This window comes from Tachyglossus aculeatus, chromosome 16, assembly GCF_015852505.1.
Source record: "Tachyglossus aculeatus isolate mTacAcu1 chromosome 16, mTacAcu1.pri, whole genome shotgun sequence".
Lineage (NCBI taxonomy): Eukaryota > Metazoa > Chordata > Mammalia > Monotremata > Tachyglossidae > Tachyglossus > Tachyglossus aculeatus.
The window spans coordinates 6,657,723-6,677,920 of record NC_052081.1 but is presented as its reverse complement, the minus strand read 5'-3'; the positions used below and the strand labels follow the sequence as shown (position 1 = coordinate 6,677,920).

Sequence of the window (20,198 nt, the reverse complement as noted above, 5' to 3'; positions counted from 1 at the left end):
CAACATCAAAATGTCAGGTAGAATGAACATGGCCACAGCGGGACACAGCCTGAAACACATATGCTTTGGAGTCACAGGTCATGGGTTCAAATCCCAGCTCTGCCCGTTGTCAGCTGTGTGACTTTGGGTAAGTCACAACTTCTCTGTGCCTGTTACCTCATCTGTAAAATGGGGATGAAGACTGTGAGCCCCCCGTGGGACAACCTCATCACCTTGTAACCTCCCCAGTGCTTAGAACAGTGCTTTGCACATAGTAAGCACTTAATAAATGCCATTATCATTATATTGCTGAACTAAGCCCTTGTCACAATGCTCCTGGTGACTTCGTATGTGCCTCTGCCTCAGACTCCCCATCTGATAAACTTCCTTCAGTGTATACGCATGGTACAGTGGTGGACTTCTGGAGATAAACACTTTTATTTGCAGAGCACCTATAAGATATCTCTAAAACAGGTGAACTCTTCAGAGAGGAGTGAAGTCGAAAGGGTTATTCAGAAAGCAAGTCCTCTAACATATATATTCTTCACCTCCAAAATCCTGATGAAGTACGCACTTCTCCAACCTCCTTATAATAATGGCATTTGTTAAGCACTTACTATGTGCCCAGCACTGTTCTAAGCACTGGTCTGATACCATTTCTAGACTGTGAGCCCACTGTTGGGTAGGGACTGTCTCTATATGTTGCCACCTTGTACTTCCCAAGCGCTTAGTACAGTGCTCTGCACACAGTAAGTGCTCAATAAATACGATTGATTGATTGAGATTTGGGGGGGGGTGGAGAGTCAGGGACACCTCTACAAAGCAGCTTGGCTCCTCCCTTCTCAGCTACACAACTCAAGTTCGTAAATCTTGGGATAATGCTCACCCCACTCCAGTTTAAGCAAAACTACTCTTATTTACACTACTTGAAAGCTCATTTCTCTAAAGCACTTTGTTGGTCTTCACAATACCCCTTAGCCCCATTCTACGATTGGGAACACGGAGGCCCAAGAGACTTGCCCAAAGTGCCTCAATCAGCGGCAGGGTGAGGCCTAGAGCTCGCTGCCCCACCCATGATCTCTCCCTTAAAATTCTCTGCCTCAGTTCTGGGCTTCAATTTGCTAAAACTCTGATACTTCGAGAATTGGGGTAGAAGAGTCTGGTGTTTCAACAGGATAGTAATAATAATGATGGTTATTTGTTAAGCACTTACTATGTACCAGGCACTGTTCTAAGAGCTGGGGTAGACACAAGGTTATCAGGTTGTCCCATGTGAGGCTCAGTCGATCCCCATTTTACAGATGAGGTAACAAGCTCAGAGAAGTGACTGGCCCAAGGTCACACAGCAGACAAGTGGATGAGTCAGAATTAGAACCCACGTCCTCTGACTCCCAAGACCGTGCTCTTTCCACTAAGCCACACTGCTTCCCTATCTGCCACTGGCTACCGATGGCTTAAGGTAATTGGGGAATAGTAAGGGGAAGATGTTATGCTCTAAACCAACCTCATGAAGTGACGAGATGGGCACGTCCTAGGCCTCCAGAAGGTTGCAGCAGTGTAAGACTAAATTCTCAGAAAATAGTGTGCAGTTCCAGGTCTTCTGTCTACAGTATTTCCCTTCTTCCTCTACTTTTCTAAACCAGGGGATTCAATCAGTCAATGATATCTGAGTGCTTACCATGCAAAGAGCACTGCACTAAGTGCTTGGAAAAGTACAGTACAACAGAGTGGGTAGGCAAGACCCCTGCCCTCAAAGGAGGTAACCATCTCAATCACCCTTTTCCTCTCGAGAGGGCCATGATTTGTCCTGGGTGAGAGCTGTTTGTCTCTGCCCTGAGCAATATTCAGGGTGAACAGACATCCGTTGTCGTCGCTTCACGCTGAGGACCAGACCCAAGGCATCCCGGGGGCAAAATATGCATGGACCAGATCACTGCCACATCCCGCTTATGGCTCGGACATGGGTTGGCCTTTCAGTGGGCAGTGCTTTATCTGCAAGATAGGCCTCCTGTTTTCTGCTCCACCAATCCACTCGGCTGGTGCACCTTCTCCAATGCTTTAAACACTGCTAAATTATCCAAGGACATCAAACTGGACTTCACATTGGAGGCTTCAGTGGCTTAAAACTGACTACAAACCAGATTTCCAGGCCAACTTCATAACGCTGAGTTTGGAGGCATAACTATTCGTCTCTATTCTGGCGGCTTATAGACACTTGCTTATCCTCTTACGCTGATGAAAAGCATAAATGATGACATTCAGTAAGCACTATGTGGAACAAACACTATACCGAGATTTGATACGATTACCAAATCACAGTGCCTGTGCCACCAGCTGCTCAGTCTAAGAGGGAGAGGAAACAGGCATTTTATCCATTTTATTGATAAGAAAACTGAAGGAAAGAGGGGTTAAAGTGACTTGTCCAAGGGCATGCAGTCCAGTCGCAGGGCTGGGACTAAAAGTAATAAATGTTAAGCACTTACTTTGGGCTAAACACTACATCCTGGGATAGCTGCAAGGTACCAGGGTTGGACCTAGCCCTTGTCCCACTTAGGGCTCACGGTCTATAGGGGAGGGACAAGTACTGAACCCTCATTTTACAGATGAGGAATCTGAGGTACAACTAAGTAATCTGCCCATAGTTTAACAGGAGGTAAATGGAGGATCCTGGATTAGGATCCTAGTCTTATGACTCCCAGGCATAACCTCTTCCCACTAGGCCACATTGTATCTTCAGGATCCCAGAGGAAAATGAGCTCATTCCCCCAAGCCTCAGGGGAAAGGAAGGGAGGAGAAGCAGCAGCACAATTGAGCACTTGGGACCACTCGTCAACGGGAATCACAGGAGGGATCCGGGAAAACTGTGAAGTCTCTGAAAAGGGGTCCAGAGCAGACGGGAGGATTATGGGGAGTGTCAGGATAGTTCCCAGACCAATTCCAAGGTGGTCAGCCCCGGGGCTTGATACCGGCCTTGACTTGCGGTTCCACACCAACAGGCCCAGAAGCATAAAAGCCACCCAAGTCTGGCACCCGAATCGAATCTCTTCTCAGCTCTTCCTCAGACCCAAAGGCTACCAGCTGCTCTGGCCAAGCTTGGGAGAAGGGAAGCTTCCTTCATTCTGGGCCCCAGGGCCAGGATGGGAGAGGAAAGAATAGCAAGGACAGATTTGTTACCACTGTGAAAGGTCGGAGAGGTTCACTGGTTGGATACCATGTCAACACACGCCCCTGGGGTGAAGCTCTGTTGGCCTGTGAGAACCCACCCACTCCGGTGATTCCGGACCTCTCGCTCTGAGGGACATGCTCTGCTGGCTTGGTCTTGGCAGCACAGCAAGACAAGGGAAGGAACCGAGTCTGGGATAACCAAGGGAAGGCAGGAGAATTGCCAGGAACAAGAGAGGGGAAAGGACTAATTCTGGAGCAGTCTGTGGAAAGACACTGCAAGATATATCTGGAATTCAGGAATGTAAACCAACTGCATTGTGTGGTATACCTGACAATCACTCTTCAGGAACTCCGGCTGGCAAAGAGATGGCTGACGGCTTCAGAAGACTTGACTCCAAGGTGAATTCTATACATACCCAGCTCAAAGGAGCTCACACACCCGGGGTGGATTAGTGTAAACTCCAGTGTCATCATTCAGTTTACTCTTGACCGGTTTGTATTTCCCTCACAATCCAACTAGGGCTATTTCCATTCATTTTTTTTTTTTTTAAAACTAGGTAAAGGAATTTCAAACCAAAGGGCTCCAGAGTCAAACTACTCGACTTGTGCCAGGTTCTTTACCCTTGAGGGACCCTACCAACCTACTAACCGCTAGCCCTGTAACCAACCATCACCTCGAGGCAACTCACTCTTCCCCTACCTTGCCCCAGAGCCATCCTAGCCCTAGCTTCAATTAGGAAGACAACTGGGCCACCAAAAGCCCTAAAAACAAAATGAAACCAAAAAAATCAAAACAAAATTCAAACACCACCCGCACGATAAGAACTACACCCTCTTGGCCATTCTACAGTGCTTTGCACATAGTAAGTGCTTAATAAATGCCATCATTATTATTATTATTATTCTACAGCTATATAGATGTTTTAGAACACGTACAGCTACAGTTTGACCCAAAAGTAACAACAACGGACCAAATTTCATCCGATGATTCTATCTGGACCACAGTGCAGTTGGGGGTTTGAAGAAGGCAATCAGCCGTTGACTTCTTATTCTTACCTGAATAGATTAGAACTTTGAAGATTCATTATTTAGAGAATACTTTATTAGTTTCTGTAATCAAACCCATGTAAATAAGACCTTACATATTTAATACAGTGCGTTACCCCTGTACAAATGGAAAAAAAAAATTAAGTTTAACGTTTCTAGACCAATATGGCTGTTAATTTCTGTACAATGCCAACTTAACACAGTACAAGTAGGATACTTTTTTTTTTTTCCAAAGTTGACATCACAGCTAGTTTCCAAAAGTTCAAATTATATATATATATTTATATAAAAAGATAACCAATAGCGATTCGCTAGGCATCAATAGCAGCAACAGCCTTTCCAGGTTCTGCAGTCATCTGAACAAAATTATACATATTACTTTCAGCTCACTCTTCATTTTCCAAAAAAAAAAAAAAAGTTAAAAAAAAAAATCCGAGAAAACAGCAAATTCTGTTACTGATGTGGTACCTGGCGCTTTTTATTAGCTTCTCAATCATCCTCTGGAAAAAAAAAAAACATAACTCTAGAATGACATCATTAAAAACAGCTCTGGTATAGCAGTCACTACTACGTATCATAAGCAGGTACAGGATATTTTACATTCACAGAAGTATAATACAGTACTGTCCTACAACTATAATACTAGAGGATACAATTAAAAAGGCATTTATTTGACTTGATTCTACTTCTCCAGCACAGAGTGGGCAGGAAGGGTGGGCAGACGCAGCTGTGTTTCAGCGACACGGGTGGCCCAGGCAGAAATGCTCACGGGGAAGTCGGCCCCGGACACGGCAGCGCCATTCTGCCAAGGAAGCTCAATTTCTCTACTGTGATTGTGTTTGTTCACCTCGGTTTCCTCGTTACAAAATCAGCAGCAGCAAGTTGCCAGAATAAAAAGGAGGTCTACTCTGTCCGGCATCGGGTGCCTCCGGGACTTAAAACTCCGAGCGCCCAAAAAAACGGGCCCAGCGGCCGCGGGCCCTAATGGGCAGCGGAGAGGAACCGGCTCCGCTTGGCCAGCTGGGTGCCCGCCGCTCCTCTCTCATTCTGTGCGGCCTGCGACAGTGATATTCTACTTCTGTGGAGGGGATGTGCACGGGTGGGGGCGAGGGGGTGGGGGACGGGGCACCCCGATCCCGGCTACGAAGACGAGCAGAGCAGCCAGCGCCCCGAGCCGGGTCTCTGGTGGCATCCGAGGGGCTGCCGAGCCCCCGTTCTGACTTGTGCTGAAGCTGCTTGCGTGTAACAGTGTGAAAAACCTCCTATGAAACCGCGTACGTTTCCGAGCCCTGCCGGTATTACGTTGCAGGTCACCCGCCTTACCCTTCCGGCTTCAGGTTTCTACTGCTGTCATTTGAACCCAATCCTTTCCCTCTGACCCCCCTTCCCATCCCCCTTCCCTGCTATCCCCCCCGCCCCCCCCCGCCCCCCAACAGTGATCCAATGCCTTTTAAGACTTTGTCTCTTCGGTTTTGATTGCCTGAGGTTTAATTGGCCCAGTTCTAACGGGTTTTGTCGACGTGGTTGGAGCGGGAGGGGGCTTCTCCTCGACTTTCTCCTGGCAAACACCCGGGGGGTCGGTCAGAGGCTCGGAGGGTTTGGCCGCGTCGTTGTCCACTTTGGGGGCCTTGCCTCCCATCGGCTTAGTCTGCTGCTGCTCGGAGAAGAATCGCTGGGTGGACTGCAGAACCTCGGCTCTCTGTTTGGCCTTGAAAGATAAGAAATGACTCGACTAAAAACGCGGCAGGATTTCCCTGGACCAACACAGATACGGGAGCGACAGAGTTGGCAAACCCTTTCACTAGCAAGGCGACAAATCATCATTTCTCTTGAAAGCCTTGCCTGGAAACTAGGTGCTCCCTCCCCGCACCGCCACTTTCCACCTCCCAGTTAGAACACCAAGGGTGTCAACCCAATCCTAGCAGCTCCCTCTTCACAGTGGTGGGATACCCGAGTCAAAACAGCCCGCTGCAAGGGGGAACAAAGCCCACTAACTCCAATGCATTTAGGGAGCTTGCTTATGAGTTTGAAAGCGTGTACGGGAGGACTCGTTTGGAACTTCCAGTGATCAGTAAATAAGAGCTGAGCCAAAGCAAAATTACAAGCAATCGCTTCCGCTAGCGTTACCGACGCAGAGATCAACAGTCTGATTCCCGAGTCTTCTTCCCACCGCTCTCCCCTGCAGGGGAAGAGTGTCACAGTCATTAGAAACTACAACTGCATTTCGTAATCGTTTTAAGTTAAGGCTGCCAGCTTCCACTCCTTGGATCAGCTAAACAGAGTACTTCTGCATGGCTTTTAAGCATATGCCAATACTTACGCCAACCTGCAAAGGACAGCACCACAACCTACACAATGGGCACTATTTCTTATTCACTGGCTGCAGGGGTCAAAACGTCTTCATGCCCTGCAATTACACACACTCTGCCACACCCAGATCCAGAGACAGGTGAGGGTCTACTCTGCAGCTAGTCAACAAGAGAAGTTCGTCATCTTGCCGCGCAGTTGCGGCTAAGTGGAAACAAATCCCGAGAACCACCAACCCTAGGCTGGTCCCCTATTTCCAGCCCAGTTTTCTCTAGCTTTTCATCTATGCTGCCACCTTGATGAGCAAGCTGCGAATGGACGGGAATACCGTGTCACATCCAGTTTTACAAGGCCAAAATGGGCTCGAGACAAGCGAGGGTTGGTTTTGGTCTGCGTAGTGAATTTCCGTATCTTTAAGCCTGACAGCTTGTAGTTCTGACCCGGAACAAGCACGAATCAGATACTAGACATCTAGTACGGACCTGTGGGACTATGAACTCTTGTCTTCCTTAGAAACAGCGAGTAAGGTTCGTTCTTCTAAATATCCCTAGATATGGCTAGCCTGTCTGCATTCTTTTAGCATCCTTAAGGCCTATTTGAAGAAAAACCAGTAACTAAAGGATTGTGCCAGATCCAAAGGTAAGGGAACCACATGACATTGCCGGTAGCCCTAAATCGACCCCACACAGACTCCTAAATATCTTCTGTACCCGAAAGTCTTGAGTGCCTTTTGTTTTGAAGGGTCTCAAAGAGCTCTTCCAGATGCACATCATACCATCGCTCAACCAGGCAATAAGACATAGCAATCGCTGCTGGGAAGGTGGCAGGTAAAGAAGAACCCAGGGCAACGGTTCAAGGCAGGAAGCGAAGAATATTTTATCCAACTGACAACGGTAGGGAAACCTAGGTAGCTCTCCACCAGCACGGATTTGGACGGGTCCTCAGAGTCGAGGCCGTTATTTCGATGAAAGATGGAAAAGGGATCTTAGTGAACCAAAGGGACTTCCTGTTTCTCCTCCAAAAGGCCCAAACTCAGATTTCCCTTCAGTTATAATTACTGCCAAACAGCTCCCTTGGCCATGTGATCGAAAACACTGGCTTGCTACTGAGTATAGTTGCAAATCATCAATCGTATTTATTGAGCGCTTACTATGTGCAGAGCACTGTACTAAGCGCTTGCAAATGGTGGGGGAGGGTAAAAAAAAAATGTGCTAAGCCCACGGAGACAATGAATGCCTGGATACAGGTTAAGGGTCCAGAGGCATCTTAAGACATGATTCAGAGACACACTCTTGCCCTGTCAGCTGTGAACACTGTACTAACCTTCATGTCTTGTTCAGCCTTCAACGCAGCCTGGGCCTGATTGCCTCTGACTCCGGATAGTGATCCACAAGGACCCCTCGCCACATGGGGCAAACGAGGGTGGCTCATGAGGCCTGTGGTCATCGGAGGAGGCATCTGACTGGCCAGTGCCATTGGCGGCCTCTGAACAGGCGCTGGGAAGGTGTTAGTATGTGGGGCTCTTACCAATGGAGGGACCAGGTTAGGCTGAGAGAGGATCTGAGTGGAAAAAAACAAAACATAAAACATTGAACTGTTAAAAAAAAAGCTGCCACTTAGATCACGGGTTGGCTCACCCCAGAGCAAATCTAGCGCCCAGTGTGCCCCAAGGAAGGGTGCGGGTTGGATCATTCGGTTAACAGTGGCAAAGAGTAAGACAGGCCATGCTCGAAGGTTCTAGTATGGAAAAATACGGTCAAGATTATGCTAAGGGGCTTCACACGCTTCTAGCATCTCAGCTGCAAGTTCTGACAAGGAAAAAAAAAACCCCGAAACAAAAAAAAACCCCAACAGAAAAGCTACTAGGGCATCTCCAGAAAGATGGCTGCAATGTGTAGGAAGCATACCTGGACCAAACCACCCAAAGCGAGATTAAGCGGTCCCAGTGTATACAGCGCAAACATCCTCTCAAAAAAAATCAAGTGGTGCTGGAAGAATTAATCTCGGTTAGCTCTTTAGTGTGATTCAGGGGAAGACGGTATATGCCGAAAAAGGCCTGGAACAAACTTCAACCACAGGCACTGGGAGCCTTCTCCGAAGACTTTGGTGTTTCCAAGAGAAACAAAAGAACAAAGAACACAAAACCAAACCAAACCCCAGGTCTTGCACGAGACTGTCAGAGTTGGGTGGGAACCTGGTAAGCGGTGTTGCACGAGACTGTCAGAGTTGTGTGGGGAACCTGGTAAGCTCCTGCCTCTACTGTCAGCTCGCACCAGTGAGCCTCCCTCCCTGCAAGGCTAGACCATAGATCTCCTAAATGGCACTGAGGGGGGGAAAGCAAGGGTGAAGAAAAGCTGGCTCAAGTCTGCTGACCCTCGACCTGCGACAATGAGAGGAACGACAGCAGTGAACATCTGGGCCTCCGAACGGGCTAACACTTGGCAGCTCAACCGAGTAGCAACGAACCAGACTGGGAGTTCATTCTGAACAGAACTACTGTCGCTCGTCTACTTCTGCCCACCTGGGGTGCGAACTGGGGAGGAAACGGCTGGGTCATCCTCACAGTGGCAGCTGCGGACTGGAACTGCTTCTGGTAGACAATGCTGTTCATTTTGCTGGACTGGCTGTTTGGACTCGTAGAACTGGCCCTTAGAAAGAAGCCAACATCAGTTAGGAATGCCGACGGTACCCACGACTAGCGTTCCTGCGAACAAACCCTGACGGAAGAACCGACGGGAGGAACAGGTCTACCACTAATCCATTAAAGGGAGAACCCCGCCAAGGGGATGTGACCCTCTGCCCCACCCCCTGGGGAGCAGGCCATTAGGGGATTGGGTGGGTGGTTCTGCTGATGGGCAAGACCTGCTCCACTACCAAAAGGCAAGATGGGAGAAGAGCAGCAGGGCATGCTCAGATCACCCTTTGAAGCCTGAACCACAGGACTGGGTTAAGATTTACATATTTCTCCCCCCCCCACCCTTGAACTCTACGCTCGAAGGCTTCCCCTCACACTGCTTTTGGGGTCTTGTGCCCTAACAAGTGGGAAAGGACCATTTACCGGTAAGGACTGGACGTCGGAGTGGTGCTTCTACCACCGATTGGAGGAGTACCTGGCTTTACATCAATACCGCTTCCAAAGGCTTTCAGATCCATTTCTGACATCTGAGAAAAAGCAGGAAGCTGATTTTACCATCGGCGATGTCGAGTTAAAAGCTGCCCTTCTCGGTGTCTTGCAAACAGACGGAACAGGGGGATCTCACTTTCGGCACCCCGCCGAGCAACCGTGGAAGCCCTAGCTAGAACCCATCACTAAACAGCACCAGGAAGACGGAGGCAATACTAAATCTAATTCAGCTCTCCCAGGCTTTCCAAATCCAAGGGACTGGGAACAGATAAGGAATGCTTTATATCGAAGGGGAGGATAGGACAGGCTTTCTTTAGAAGTCAACCTCAAGTGGAAAACACTCAAGGAGCTTTATTTTCAAAGCAATTAGCGTACACCTGAAGTCTACATTAAAAACCGAGAAGTGAAAAAATGACTGGGGTTGTGAGTGTTTTTCAGACATGATGCAATTAGTTGGCAACACTTGCCAAAAAATGTGAACATTTCCTGTGATCCCAGTGAACTGACCATTTGCTGAACTCACCTTTCCAGTAGTAGCGATCATGCTGTGCTGAGTTCCGGCGGGGATTAATCCTCGAAAAGGCTGGCTTACTTGTGCGGGCCGACTGAGGCTCTGGGCCGGAGGCTGTGGGGGTGTATGTTGTAATGGGGGCTGGAGGGTCTGAGGCAGAGCAATTAGAGGCTGCCCCGTCGATCCAAAGTTAGGTAAAGAAAGCTGGGAAGCAGGTAATGGCACTGTTACCTGGAAAAGCAGGAGCACAGAAGGCTCAGTAACGTTTATGGGTACATGTTAAACACATCCCCACCATGACAAGACACCCTCCGTACACATTCATTCAAGTTCATACAACTTCCCTCCCCATATATTAAGCGGGACCACGACCACCCAAAACCCTCCAAAAACCACATGTCAGTTCACCTTCAAAACAGGAAGTTCGGTAGCAATAACTTGGGGATACAAGCTTAGCGCAGCTTTGTCAATTGGCCGGGGCCTTGACATTTGCCACCACTTCTTCATGGGTTATGATGATTTTCTTTTAAAATTCTGAGTTTTATGGAAAATGCCAAACTGGCAACAATTTATGCTACAGAAGTAATGGATAGGATTCCTGTACTTTGTTAGAATAATAATAATGACAAGGACGGTACTGACAGTGTGCTTCCTATGTGTCAAGGACACAAGGTAATGTGAACTGAATCCAGCCCCATAAGGTTGGGGTTTGTAATGATCAGACTTAAACCAATCCATCATAGTTATTAAGTGGCTACTGTGTGCAGAACACTATACTATGCGCTTGGGAGAGTACAAACAAGTGCCCAACTGATTTACTATTAATAATGATGACGATTGTGGTACTTATTAAGTGCTTACTATGTGCAAAGCACTGAATTAAGCACTGGGACAGATACAAAATAATCTAGTCCCACAAGGGGCTCACACTCTTAGTAAGAGGGAGAAAAAGGTAATGAGCCTCCATTTCTCGGATGAGGGAACCGAGACACAGAGAAGTGAAGTGACTTGCCTAAGGATGCACAGCAGGTAAATGGCAGAGCCAGGATTAGAATCTAGGTCCTCTGACTCCCAGGCGCCCATGCTCTTTCCATTAGACCATGCTGCTTTAATACATAGAATTGTAGGAAGAAAATTCCAAAATTCAACTCCACTAAATGAGCTTACTAACAACGATGACAATGATAATTGTGGCATTTACTGAGTGCTTACTACGTGCCAAGCTCTGAGGTTAATCTGGTTTCACATGGGACTAACAGTTTCAGGGGGAAGGAGAACAAGTATGGAATCCCCATTTTGCAGATGAAGGAACTGAGACCCAGAAGTTAAGTGTCTTGTCCAAGGCCGCAAAGCAGACTAGCAGCAGAGCCGAGATTAGAATCAAGGTCCTCTGATTCCCAGGCCCGTGCTCTTTTCACTAGGCCACACTGCTTCTGTTCATTCATTCATTCAGTAGTATTAATTGAGCACTTACTGTGTGCAGAGCACTGTACTAAATGCTTGGAAAGTACAATTCAGCAACAGAGACAATCCCTACCCAACAACAGGCTCACAGTCTAGGAATGGATATGGTAAACCCCACCTAGGGAATTGCACAAGGCAACAGAAAAGGTGATTTGTTGCTCGGCAGATGACTGAACCATTTTGGAAAGCAGCTGGGTGTGAAGGATCTTATGAGAACAAGATGTCAATGCTCACAATATAATGGCCTGACTACCACTGCTACATAGGAAAGCATTGATCCTGCTATGATTTTTAGGACGGGGGCAAGTTAAATGATCAAAACGTAGTCACAACTGCCTCCGAACCAAGGCAAAAAAACTATAAAAAGACCCCCAATCCTGACAGAAAACAACGTGGGGCTGGTTTGAGCTGCAATTTTCAAATTCTAAAAGGAACCACCATTTTCAGGAAAGGGTGATTATGCCATAGGAGATTCTACTTGAACAGGAACACCATGGTTAAAATTTAAGTTCTCTGTGCCCATGTTCTGGGAATAGTTCAGGGGCACAGCCAGTGTTAAATGTCTTCCAGGTGGGATTCTTTGTAGCATTTCCAGTACTGAGTACACCATGAGTCCGAGTTGTTTAGACAAAACCCCGTTTTAAAAGAGCATATGCAAATTAACAGGCTACAAGCAAAACTTTCACCATTACACAGTAAAAATGCCAAAGACACTGGGCTCATCTCCCCCCACACCCCGTTGATGGCTTCAGGCCACCGGGCACAAAATAATTTAAAAAGGCGGTGGCTGAAACGGGAATAGTAGAAACCTGCAGACAAGCACAACTTGCCTGCGTGAGCAAGTCTGGCATTAGCCATAGGCAGTTATAAATTCTAAGTGTTCACTGTTCCCCAAAAAGTGGGATCTGCATTTAGCTAGTGTCCCCTCCTGTCCATTCATTCGCCATCCTCACACACATGAATGACGAACAACATGAAAAAAGTAAGATTGAGGAAATTTACCATGCCATAGTTTACCTGCTGGAGAGCATTGGGAGACTGGGCAGTATTATAGAAATTGCTCTGACCAGGCTGTTGAACTTGCCCAGAGTAAATATTTGAAGCTTGTGTGAGACTTGCTCTAGCCTAGGAAAGAGAGCACAAGCAATTCTAAGGCTCAGCAGCATTAACAAAATGCCTAATCACTTCGTAAGAATACATAAACCAAAAACACACTGCTTCAATTTACCCCACTGTTAATAAATACTGTTGCTAGAAAGCACATTTTACACTTGAAGTGTTCAAATTTTCTTTGCACAGACAGAAAACTCTGTAATTGGATAAATCCACCTCAAGTATCTTGTCTTCTAGTACAGCGGATAAGTGCCAAGGACACCCTAACATGTAGCAGGCTCACAAAGAGTGTTGATTTTCCTGACTGTCCAAGCAATGCTTTCCCTAGGACAATGTCAATAAATTCGAGACAAGATCAGTTTTAGGGTGACGGAGCCACTCAGCTTAAAGGGTAGATTACTACCTACATAAACACCAGTTTGGTCCATCCTGCAGAAACACTTGTGGAGCTTCTGAGCCAAAAAACACAGAAGGAAAATGGGTAGGCACAATTGGAAACCAGGTTGGAGAAGAGGGACAGGAGAGGATAAGAGAAGGCAAAAATGAAGGAAGCAAACCGGCATTTCACAAGAATCAGCTAGACACAGCAACATTATTTGCTAAGCACTTTCTTTGGGCAGAGCACCATACTGGACACCAGCGATCAAATTTCATGTCCATTTTCTAATTTTATCCATATAACAACCAATGAGGTAAGGAGGATGCATAATTTGCTTCATGTTACAAATGCCTTTCACGTCTAGGACAGCACACCTCAAAGTCTTAAATTTAATAAATTAAAACTGATGAGCAGAGAAAAAGGAATTGTGCAAACTACACCTTCGATTCAAGCTCACCCCACGGCCAGAAATGAAGTAGAAGTCTCACTATTTCACTACCGAGGGTACTACAATAACTCAGTTCTAACTTTCCTTACCTGAAGAAGATGTGTGTCAATAAGTTGCGAGCCTCCTAGTCCAGAAGCCTGGCTGAGCTGATGCTCGTACAAGATAGGGATTGGCTGGGTGTTAGAAGTCTGCTGAAACGCAAGACTTGACTGTGCCTTGGCAAGCTCCTGATGTTGCACCGCTGGAAAGTTATGCAAGGCCGTACCAGACAGAACCACGGGGGATGGCTGGGATAGACTGCTTTGCATAAAGGCTTGCTGTGATCTGCAGAAAGAATTGGAATCAGAGATAGCCTTAGATCACCCTTAAGCCCAAGAATTATTCTGGGGTCGCCAGGAGTCAGCTAGAAGTGGGTAGCAGGAAGTACAGAGGGGCGAGCCCCTCTCCTAGGATCTCACTCCTCCCACCAGAAACCAAAGTGCTGGAACGTTAGAATGCTGGAGCAAGTTTTGCGCAAGCAAGACTGTCTACATTATCTTAAGAGTTCCTTTAATTGATGCAATGATCAGCAGATTTCGCTAATCCTCTCTTAAAACTAAAAGACAATACCACATATTAGCAATCTGCAAAGAATTGGGAACCAAATCACCTTGGAAGAAATAAAATTAGTTTGACATGGTAAATTTTAAAGGTTTTTAAAACATCCACACATTCAACACTTAAATTACACTAATGGGTGAATTCAAACAAGAAAATGAGCCAACATTGATTTAGAAAAAAATTCAAGCACCACTAAAAAAAAAAGAATGCAGGTTTTAGACACAAATTGAATTCTTGATAAACTTTACTACATTTCAGGAGGACAATTCTTAGTTTAATGAAGATGAAGGGTTAGCACAACTGCTCAGTTATCATGTAGCCAGAAATAGAGCAATACTCACCTATACGGCTGCAGGGATGAATTGAATAATTCCTGAGCCTGGGAAACAGCCGGCCCCGCTCCCAAGCTTAGCTGAGCTTGATGCTGTCCTTGAAGGGGTGCATAGATGGGGATTGGAATCTGTTGTACAGAAGTGGGCTGCAATGAATTGAAACAGTGGAAAACTTCAAAAATCAGTGCAACTTATACCTAAGGAAAACTCCGTCAATAAACAAACTGAACAGGGAAGTGCCAGGCAATATGCTTAGACTGTCAAAAGGCAAAGAAACTCTACATTGGCACCTCCAATTACCTGGGAAAGTCCTGGCTGGAAGCCTTGTTGCTGAGCCAGGGATGGTGGAGCCAGACGGGCATGCTGAGTGCCGAACAGATGACTTGTGTCCATATAGAAAGCTGGGATCTGAGCTGCAAACCAGGGAAAAAGCAAATGAATCAGGACTGGTTTTGGCATTTTTTGGGGGGATTTCTCTTTTAAGAGAGAGTCAAACCAATGGTCCTTGAAAACAGTAAAGTCCAATATATTTCCATAATACTGCCTTGAATAATCCAGAGAAGCACAACTGAAAATGCATCTAGAATCTTGGGCATCTGATGCTAACTTAAGAGATACTGAAGAGGCTATTATTTCAAGCAGGCCACTCTTGGCAACTGCAACTTTTCATATTTTCCATGACAGCTCTGTTTACCTTGGGGAAATAAATTCTGCAGCAAACCCAGATTTCATTGGAATTCCAAAGTTATAAATGATACCCAACAAAATTCAAAAATGTCTGTACCTACATCTTTAATAAGCTTAAGAGTACCAAAAGGATCTCCAGCCTAGACAGCCTGAATATTTTCCATGACAGCTCTGTTTACCTTGGGGAAATAAATTCTGCAGCAAACCCAGATTTCATTGGAATTCCGAAGTTATACATGATACCCAACAAAATTCAAGAATGTTTGTACCTACATCTTTAATAAGCTTAAGAGTACCAAAAGGATCTCCAGCCTAGATAGCCTGAATTTTCAATTGGAATGGAAGTTGGACCGGACTGTCCTCCAAAAATAAAGTGATTTTGTGAAATGTCATTTCTGGTGATCACATTTCATGGGTGACATTCACCAAATACGAGTTCCTTTCACTTGGCTTAAACACAGTCAAAAGATATGCACCCGGGACTTGAAAAGCCATTTTTAAAAAAGAGGGACATGTACATTTACTAGGCCATGATATCCCCAGACTTTTGAGATTTCTATGTGGTCAAAACTCACAGTGTGAAGACACCCTCAATCCACAGTATTTGAGTACTGCTGTATTAAGTGATTACATTAATTCAAATCAATTAGAGGACATGAACCCTGCTCAAGAAGCTTCCAGTTTTGCAAGGGAGACAGGTACTAAGATTTACATCTTGTAACTTTTTAAGTGTTTTAAGTCTTCCCCCACCAAAATCAGGAGTCAGTAAACTGACAGAACAGCCCACACAATTTCAGAAACACTGTTACCTGCTGCAGACTGAGATACATAGACCTGGGGACTCTGCTGTTGCTGGGCAATAAGGGAGGGCATGCAGCTCAGCTGGGAAAAATGACTTGCAGAAGGAAGGCTGCTTGTCTGTAACTGTTGGGGTTTCACTTTACAAATGTTGGGAGGGTCCGAAGTGGTGGTAGACTTAGTACTCAGGGAAGAGGTAGTGTATGTACCAGCTCCTAGATGGCAGCGGGGAGAAAACGAAATAAAGCACACTTAAAAAAAGAAACAGTACTCTTGGGCTGAAACAAATTTAATTCTGTTTCCACTGTAACCAGATAGGAATTAAACCATCTTATCAATGGCCACTGCTGATTTGGGGAAGCGGGGGAATGAATGGATGATGGGAGGGATGGAAATGGGGCACTAAGAGGTCATCAGAACCCAGGCCAGTCCAGACTAGGCTAAATTTGCACCAGTCGGATCTGGCGATTTACACTGGGCTGTAAGGCTGGACTTCACCCATTCGATCGCTGAAACTAAAACACAAAAGCACCAACAGAGTGCCTGCCCGTGTATCTAGGTCACAATGGCCCTGGAGCTACCCTGACGGCTTTAGCAGATTGTGCAAACTGATTCAGGCCACCCAGCTAGATGGAAGACAGCTCACTTGGTGTGCATACATATTATCCCCTTCCAGGGGAAATAATAATAATCCAACCAGGACACTACAGTGATGAAGGCCAGTTTCCTAATTTCTTGTGAGAGCAGTTAGCAGAACTTCACGAGGCACAGAGAATTGAGTGATTCCAAGCCTTCAAAGAAAATACAGTTGAAAGGCCTCTACCTGATAATGAAGTTGTAGGAGTGACTGAAGCCACAGGAATAGGAGGCATCGATGCACTAGAGAAAGAGTTGTAATTGGCAGGGTTCGGTCCACTGGAACTGCTGCCCCCAACGCTGGTAATTGGGGCGGCTGTTGAAGTTGCTGGGGAACTCTTTTCCCTCACATTCGGAGAGTTTTCCCACGCTTTGCGAGCAGATTCCATCTGAAGAAGGAAGAATGTTTATGTAAACTTATTACCAAATTTAAACATGACCCCCATCTTTAAAATGAGGAAGTTCTTAAGTAGTTGCTAGTTTTACAGACACACCAGGTTGCAGAAAACAAAGCCCATGGCTCTCCAGAGCTCCCACAAACAGCACTCTGCTACACTCAGGAGCAGTGCAAACCCTGCACGGCAAACCAGGCCCCATAACCCACTCCTGGCCCTACCTGCATGGAAATCCTTGTGCAGACACTAAAGCTTGGAGTGTAACCCCCCCAATCGACACAAACCTGGATAGTATTACAACCACCTGTTCTGCAAACAACAAGGAATCCCCATGCAAACCACAATGCAAACCCTTTCTTGACTGACCCTTTCAACCCCAGTGAGAATTCTCTCCCCCACTCTCCATTTTAAGGGACAAACAACAGCAATGGTCCAACTATTATATCACTACAAAACCACAGAAATATTTAAAGTCAATTCAATGAAATTTTTCTGCTACTGATCCAAAACTTAGCACTTAGTACAGTGCTCTGCACACAGTAAGCACTCCATTAATATGACTGATTGATTTTCTTGCCATTCTGCCTTGACACGAAACTAATTTTTCAACTACATCACATAACTAAGAGGAAGCCACGACCTAGACATTTGATTTCAAAAAGGGATAATTTTTTTAAAAACTTAAATGATTTCTCAGCACTTCATCAGAGGAGTAAAATTGCTATTGTGGGAGGTCCAAGTTTAATTTTCCCCCTTAAACTTGCCGAGGTAATGAGCCAAAGGTCTGACGCCTTAGATTATTTTACACAGAACTTCTTGAATGGGATATACTCACATTAGTCACCAAAGTCTCTTCCATCTTTGTATTGCTGGTGGCCACAGTGCTGGGCAGTGAAGAAGAAGGTGAAGTGTAGTCTGTTACCGATTCCTGTGAAATAGGGAAAGGACAGTTCCTCAGTATATTGTACCAGCTTTATCCCCAGGTGATACAAAAGGCAGGCCTTGTTTCTTTACAAATAACTCTACTGAGGTGATTTGAGTGTAATACCAAGACTCCAATTTTCAACTCATTAATGAGACACAATGGTGTGTGTATCCATTTAACCAGTACTTCAAAACCCACTGCCAACATGTTATTGTATTCTTTTCTAGACAATGATAAAAAACATTTTTCTTCAACTCCCATTAGAACCTGTATTTCAGCACATTCCACGATCCCGTCCAGGAATCTGTACCTGTGCCTGAAGGGACAGATTAACAGAGGAAGCCACCTGTAGCTTCCAACTCCAGTTAATCTGTGGGACACACAGGAAACAGATATTACTTTGCCAGTTCTTCCTTCTGCTTTACCTGTGCATTCCCACCGGCGTGGGTTGGTGCTTTGCTTTGCTTTTCACAGGCAAATGTTAAGTCGGCCTTGACTGAAGACTGGAAAACAATACTCTACTGCATGGAGGAGAAAAGCCCTAAATTTACCTCACCAACGAAGGTTTTGACTAGCCTTGTGTGAAATGGCTTAAGTTTTGGTGATAAGCCTCCTTGGGGAGGCTTAAGCGCTTAGTACAGTGCTCTGCACACAGTAAGCGCTCAATAAATGCGATTGAACGAATGAATGAATGGGGAGGGGCGAACCAAATAAAATTCACTTAAAACTGCCTTAGGTATTACAGACTCTTTTCATTATCTACTGAATAATCTGCAGAGATAAATTTCAAGCCGAAACCCCTCAAAGGGTCGGAGTTAGCTAATACAGCTTTAACTCCCAATTTTTGGGGGGCTTTTTCCAATAACCTTTCATACCTTTGTATTAGTGGCAAACTCCGGGGCCGACACAGATATCATCGTTCCAATTTCAGCACTCATTTCCGAAACGGCTTTGGTTTCCTTCGTGGGAACGGGATTGCCATTTCTGACAGCGGGAGGGCTGGTCTTCTCCTGTCCATCGGGCTCCACCTGTTGGACGTCCTTCACTTTACGGTTTTTTAATGAGCGTTCTTTCCCGATGGGACCGGGCTTATGTTCTTTGTTCTCTACTGGACTCAATTCTGGAAGCTAAGTTTAGTGTTTCATAGTGAGTGGACAACAGTGACGGAACAACAAGCTCTCGCTACAGGAGAAGTGCCTATTCCCGCCAACTCAAGTTGGCACGCTCACTCTCTCTTGCATGGCTGTTTCAAAGATATTCTACTACGGACATTTCAAAATCTGCCTTTGCGATTCCCTTCGGCTATTCTAAATGCCTATTTTTTCTGATAATACCCGAAGGTAATGAAAACATAGGATCTAGAGCCCACTGTTAGATTTCTGGGACTCAAGCCACCTGAAAGGCTGGACTTCTTTAAATCAATTATTTTTGGGGGGGCTGCGGGGTCGAGGGGGAAAGTGGGGGAAAGAAGAAGAGGAGAAAGAGAGGAAGAAATGGGGAGTTGCTAAAACTTACCCTGCCCTCTATTGTAAACTGATTAAAAAAGAACAAATCAGGAATCTTTAAAGAACTCCGACTCATTTGAAAAACCTCTTACTATAATGGATATCTACTGTAACCTTCACTGAAATAGCCAGCATAAATGCCTTTACGCATGTCTTACAGTATGTAAAATCCACTTTATGAGTCAGAGATCATACTTCAACTGAGGGAGCTTAACCTGGATTCTCATTCCTGTGCCACAAATATATAGAACAGCAGTGATACTCTGGAGTAATTCTCTGGAGAAGACACTAATGCTAGGAAAAGTCCAGGGAAAATGTAGAAGAGGCAGAGCAGCAGCTAGATGAACAGAGACCATAACGACGATAACGGAAGAACCGTTAGAAAGGTTGCGGGTTATGGCAGAAGACAGGATGTTCTGGAGAAAGTATATCCATGGAGTCACTATGACTCGGAAACGACTTGATGATAATAATAGTGATACTTACATTCCTGAAGACACTGATGATTTTCCTCTGAACACAATTTAAGATCTATTTTTTTTTTTTTAAAAGGAGCTGGATTCCCTCTTATTCCTGCTATCTATAACTCTTGATGTTTGTCACAACTTCTCTATCTCTGCCATGGCTTCCTCATCCGTAAAGTGGGATCAATCACCTGCTCTCCTTTCCCGTTATGTTCTTCCCAAACTAAACTCTGAGCCTGTGTCCAACCTGATTAGTATTTACCTGACCCAGCACTTACTACAGTGCTTGGCACAAAGTGCTTAACAAGTATCACTATTA

General features: G+C 45.6%; 1 protein-coding gene across 8 annotated transcripts in view; it reads right to left on the bottom strand.

Annotated features, from left to right (window-relative positions):
- Positions 1-5,617: 5,617 nt before the first annotated feature.
- Positions 5,618-20,198, bottom strand: part of PRRC2C (proline rich coiled-coil 2C) — a 66,190-nt gene continuing 51,609 nt past the window's right edge. For 4 of the 8 annotated variants that reach the window (XM_038758079.1, XM_038758084.1, XM_038758080.1 and 1 more), the window contains 13 exons: positions 18,786-19,037; positions 17,821-17,913; positions 16,778-16,979; positions 15,966-16,169; positions 14,770-14,882; positions 14,479-14,615; positions 13,627-13,861; positions 12,600-12,722; positions 10,146-10,364; positions 9,557-9,660; positions 9,020-9,146; positions 7,822-8,058; positions 5,618-5,899 (listed from right to left, as the gene is read on the bottom strand). In XM_038758079.1, the coding sequence (XP_038614007.1) occupies positions 5,642-5,899; positions 7,822-8,058; positions 9,020-9,146; positions 9,557-9,660; positions 10,146-10,364; positions 12,600-12,722; positions 13,627-13,861; positions 14,479-14,615; positions 14,770-14,882; positions 15,966-16,169; positions 16,778-16,979; positions 17,821-17,913; positions 18,786-19,037 (2,304 nt within the window). In that variant the 3' untranslated portion in view covers positions 5,618-5,641. The remainder of the gene's footprint in view (positions 5,900-7,821; positions 8,059-9,019; positions 9,147-9,556; positions 9,661-10,145; positions 10,365-12,599; positions 12,723-13,626; positions 13,862-14,478; positions 14,616-14,769; positions 14,883-15,965; positions 16,170-16,777; positions 16,980-17,820; positions 17,914-18,785; positions 19,038-20,198) is intronic. The other 4 variants (XM_038758081.1, XM_038758083.1, XM_038758085.1 and 1 more) reach the window with 4 other exon arrangements.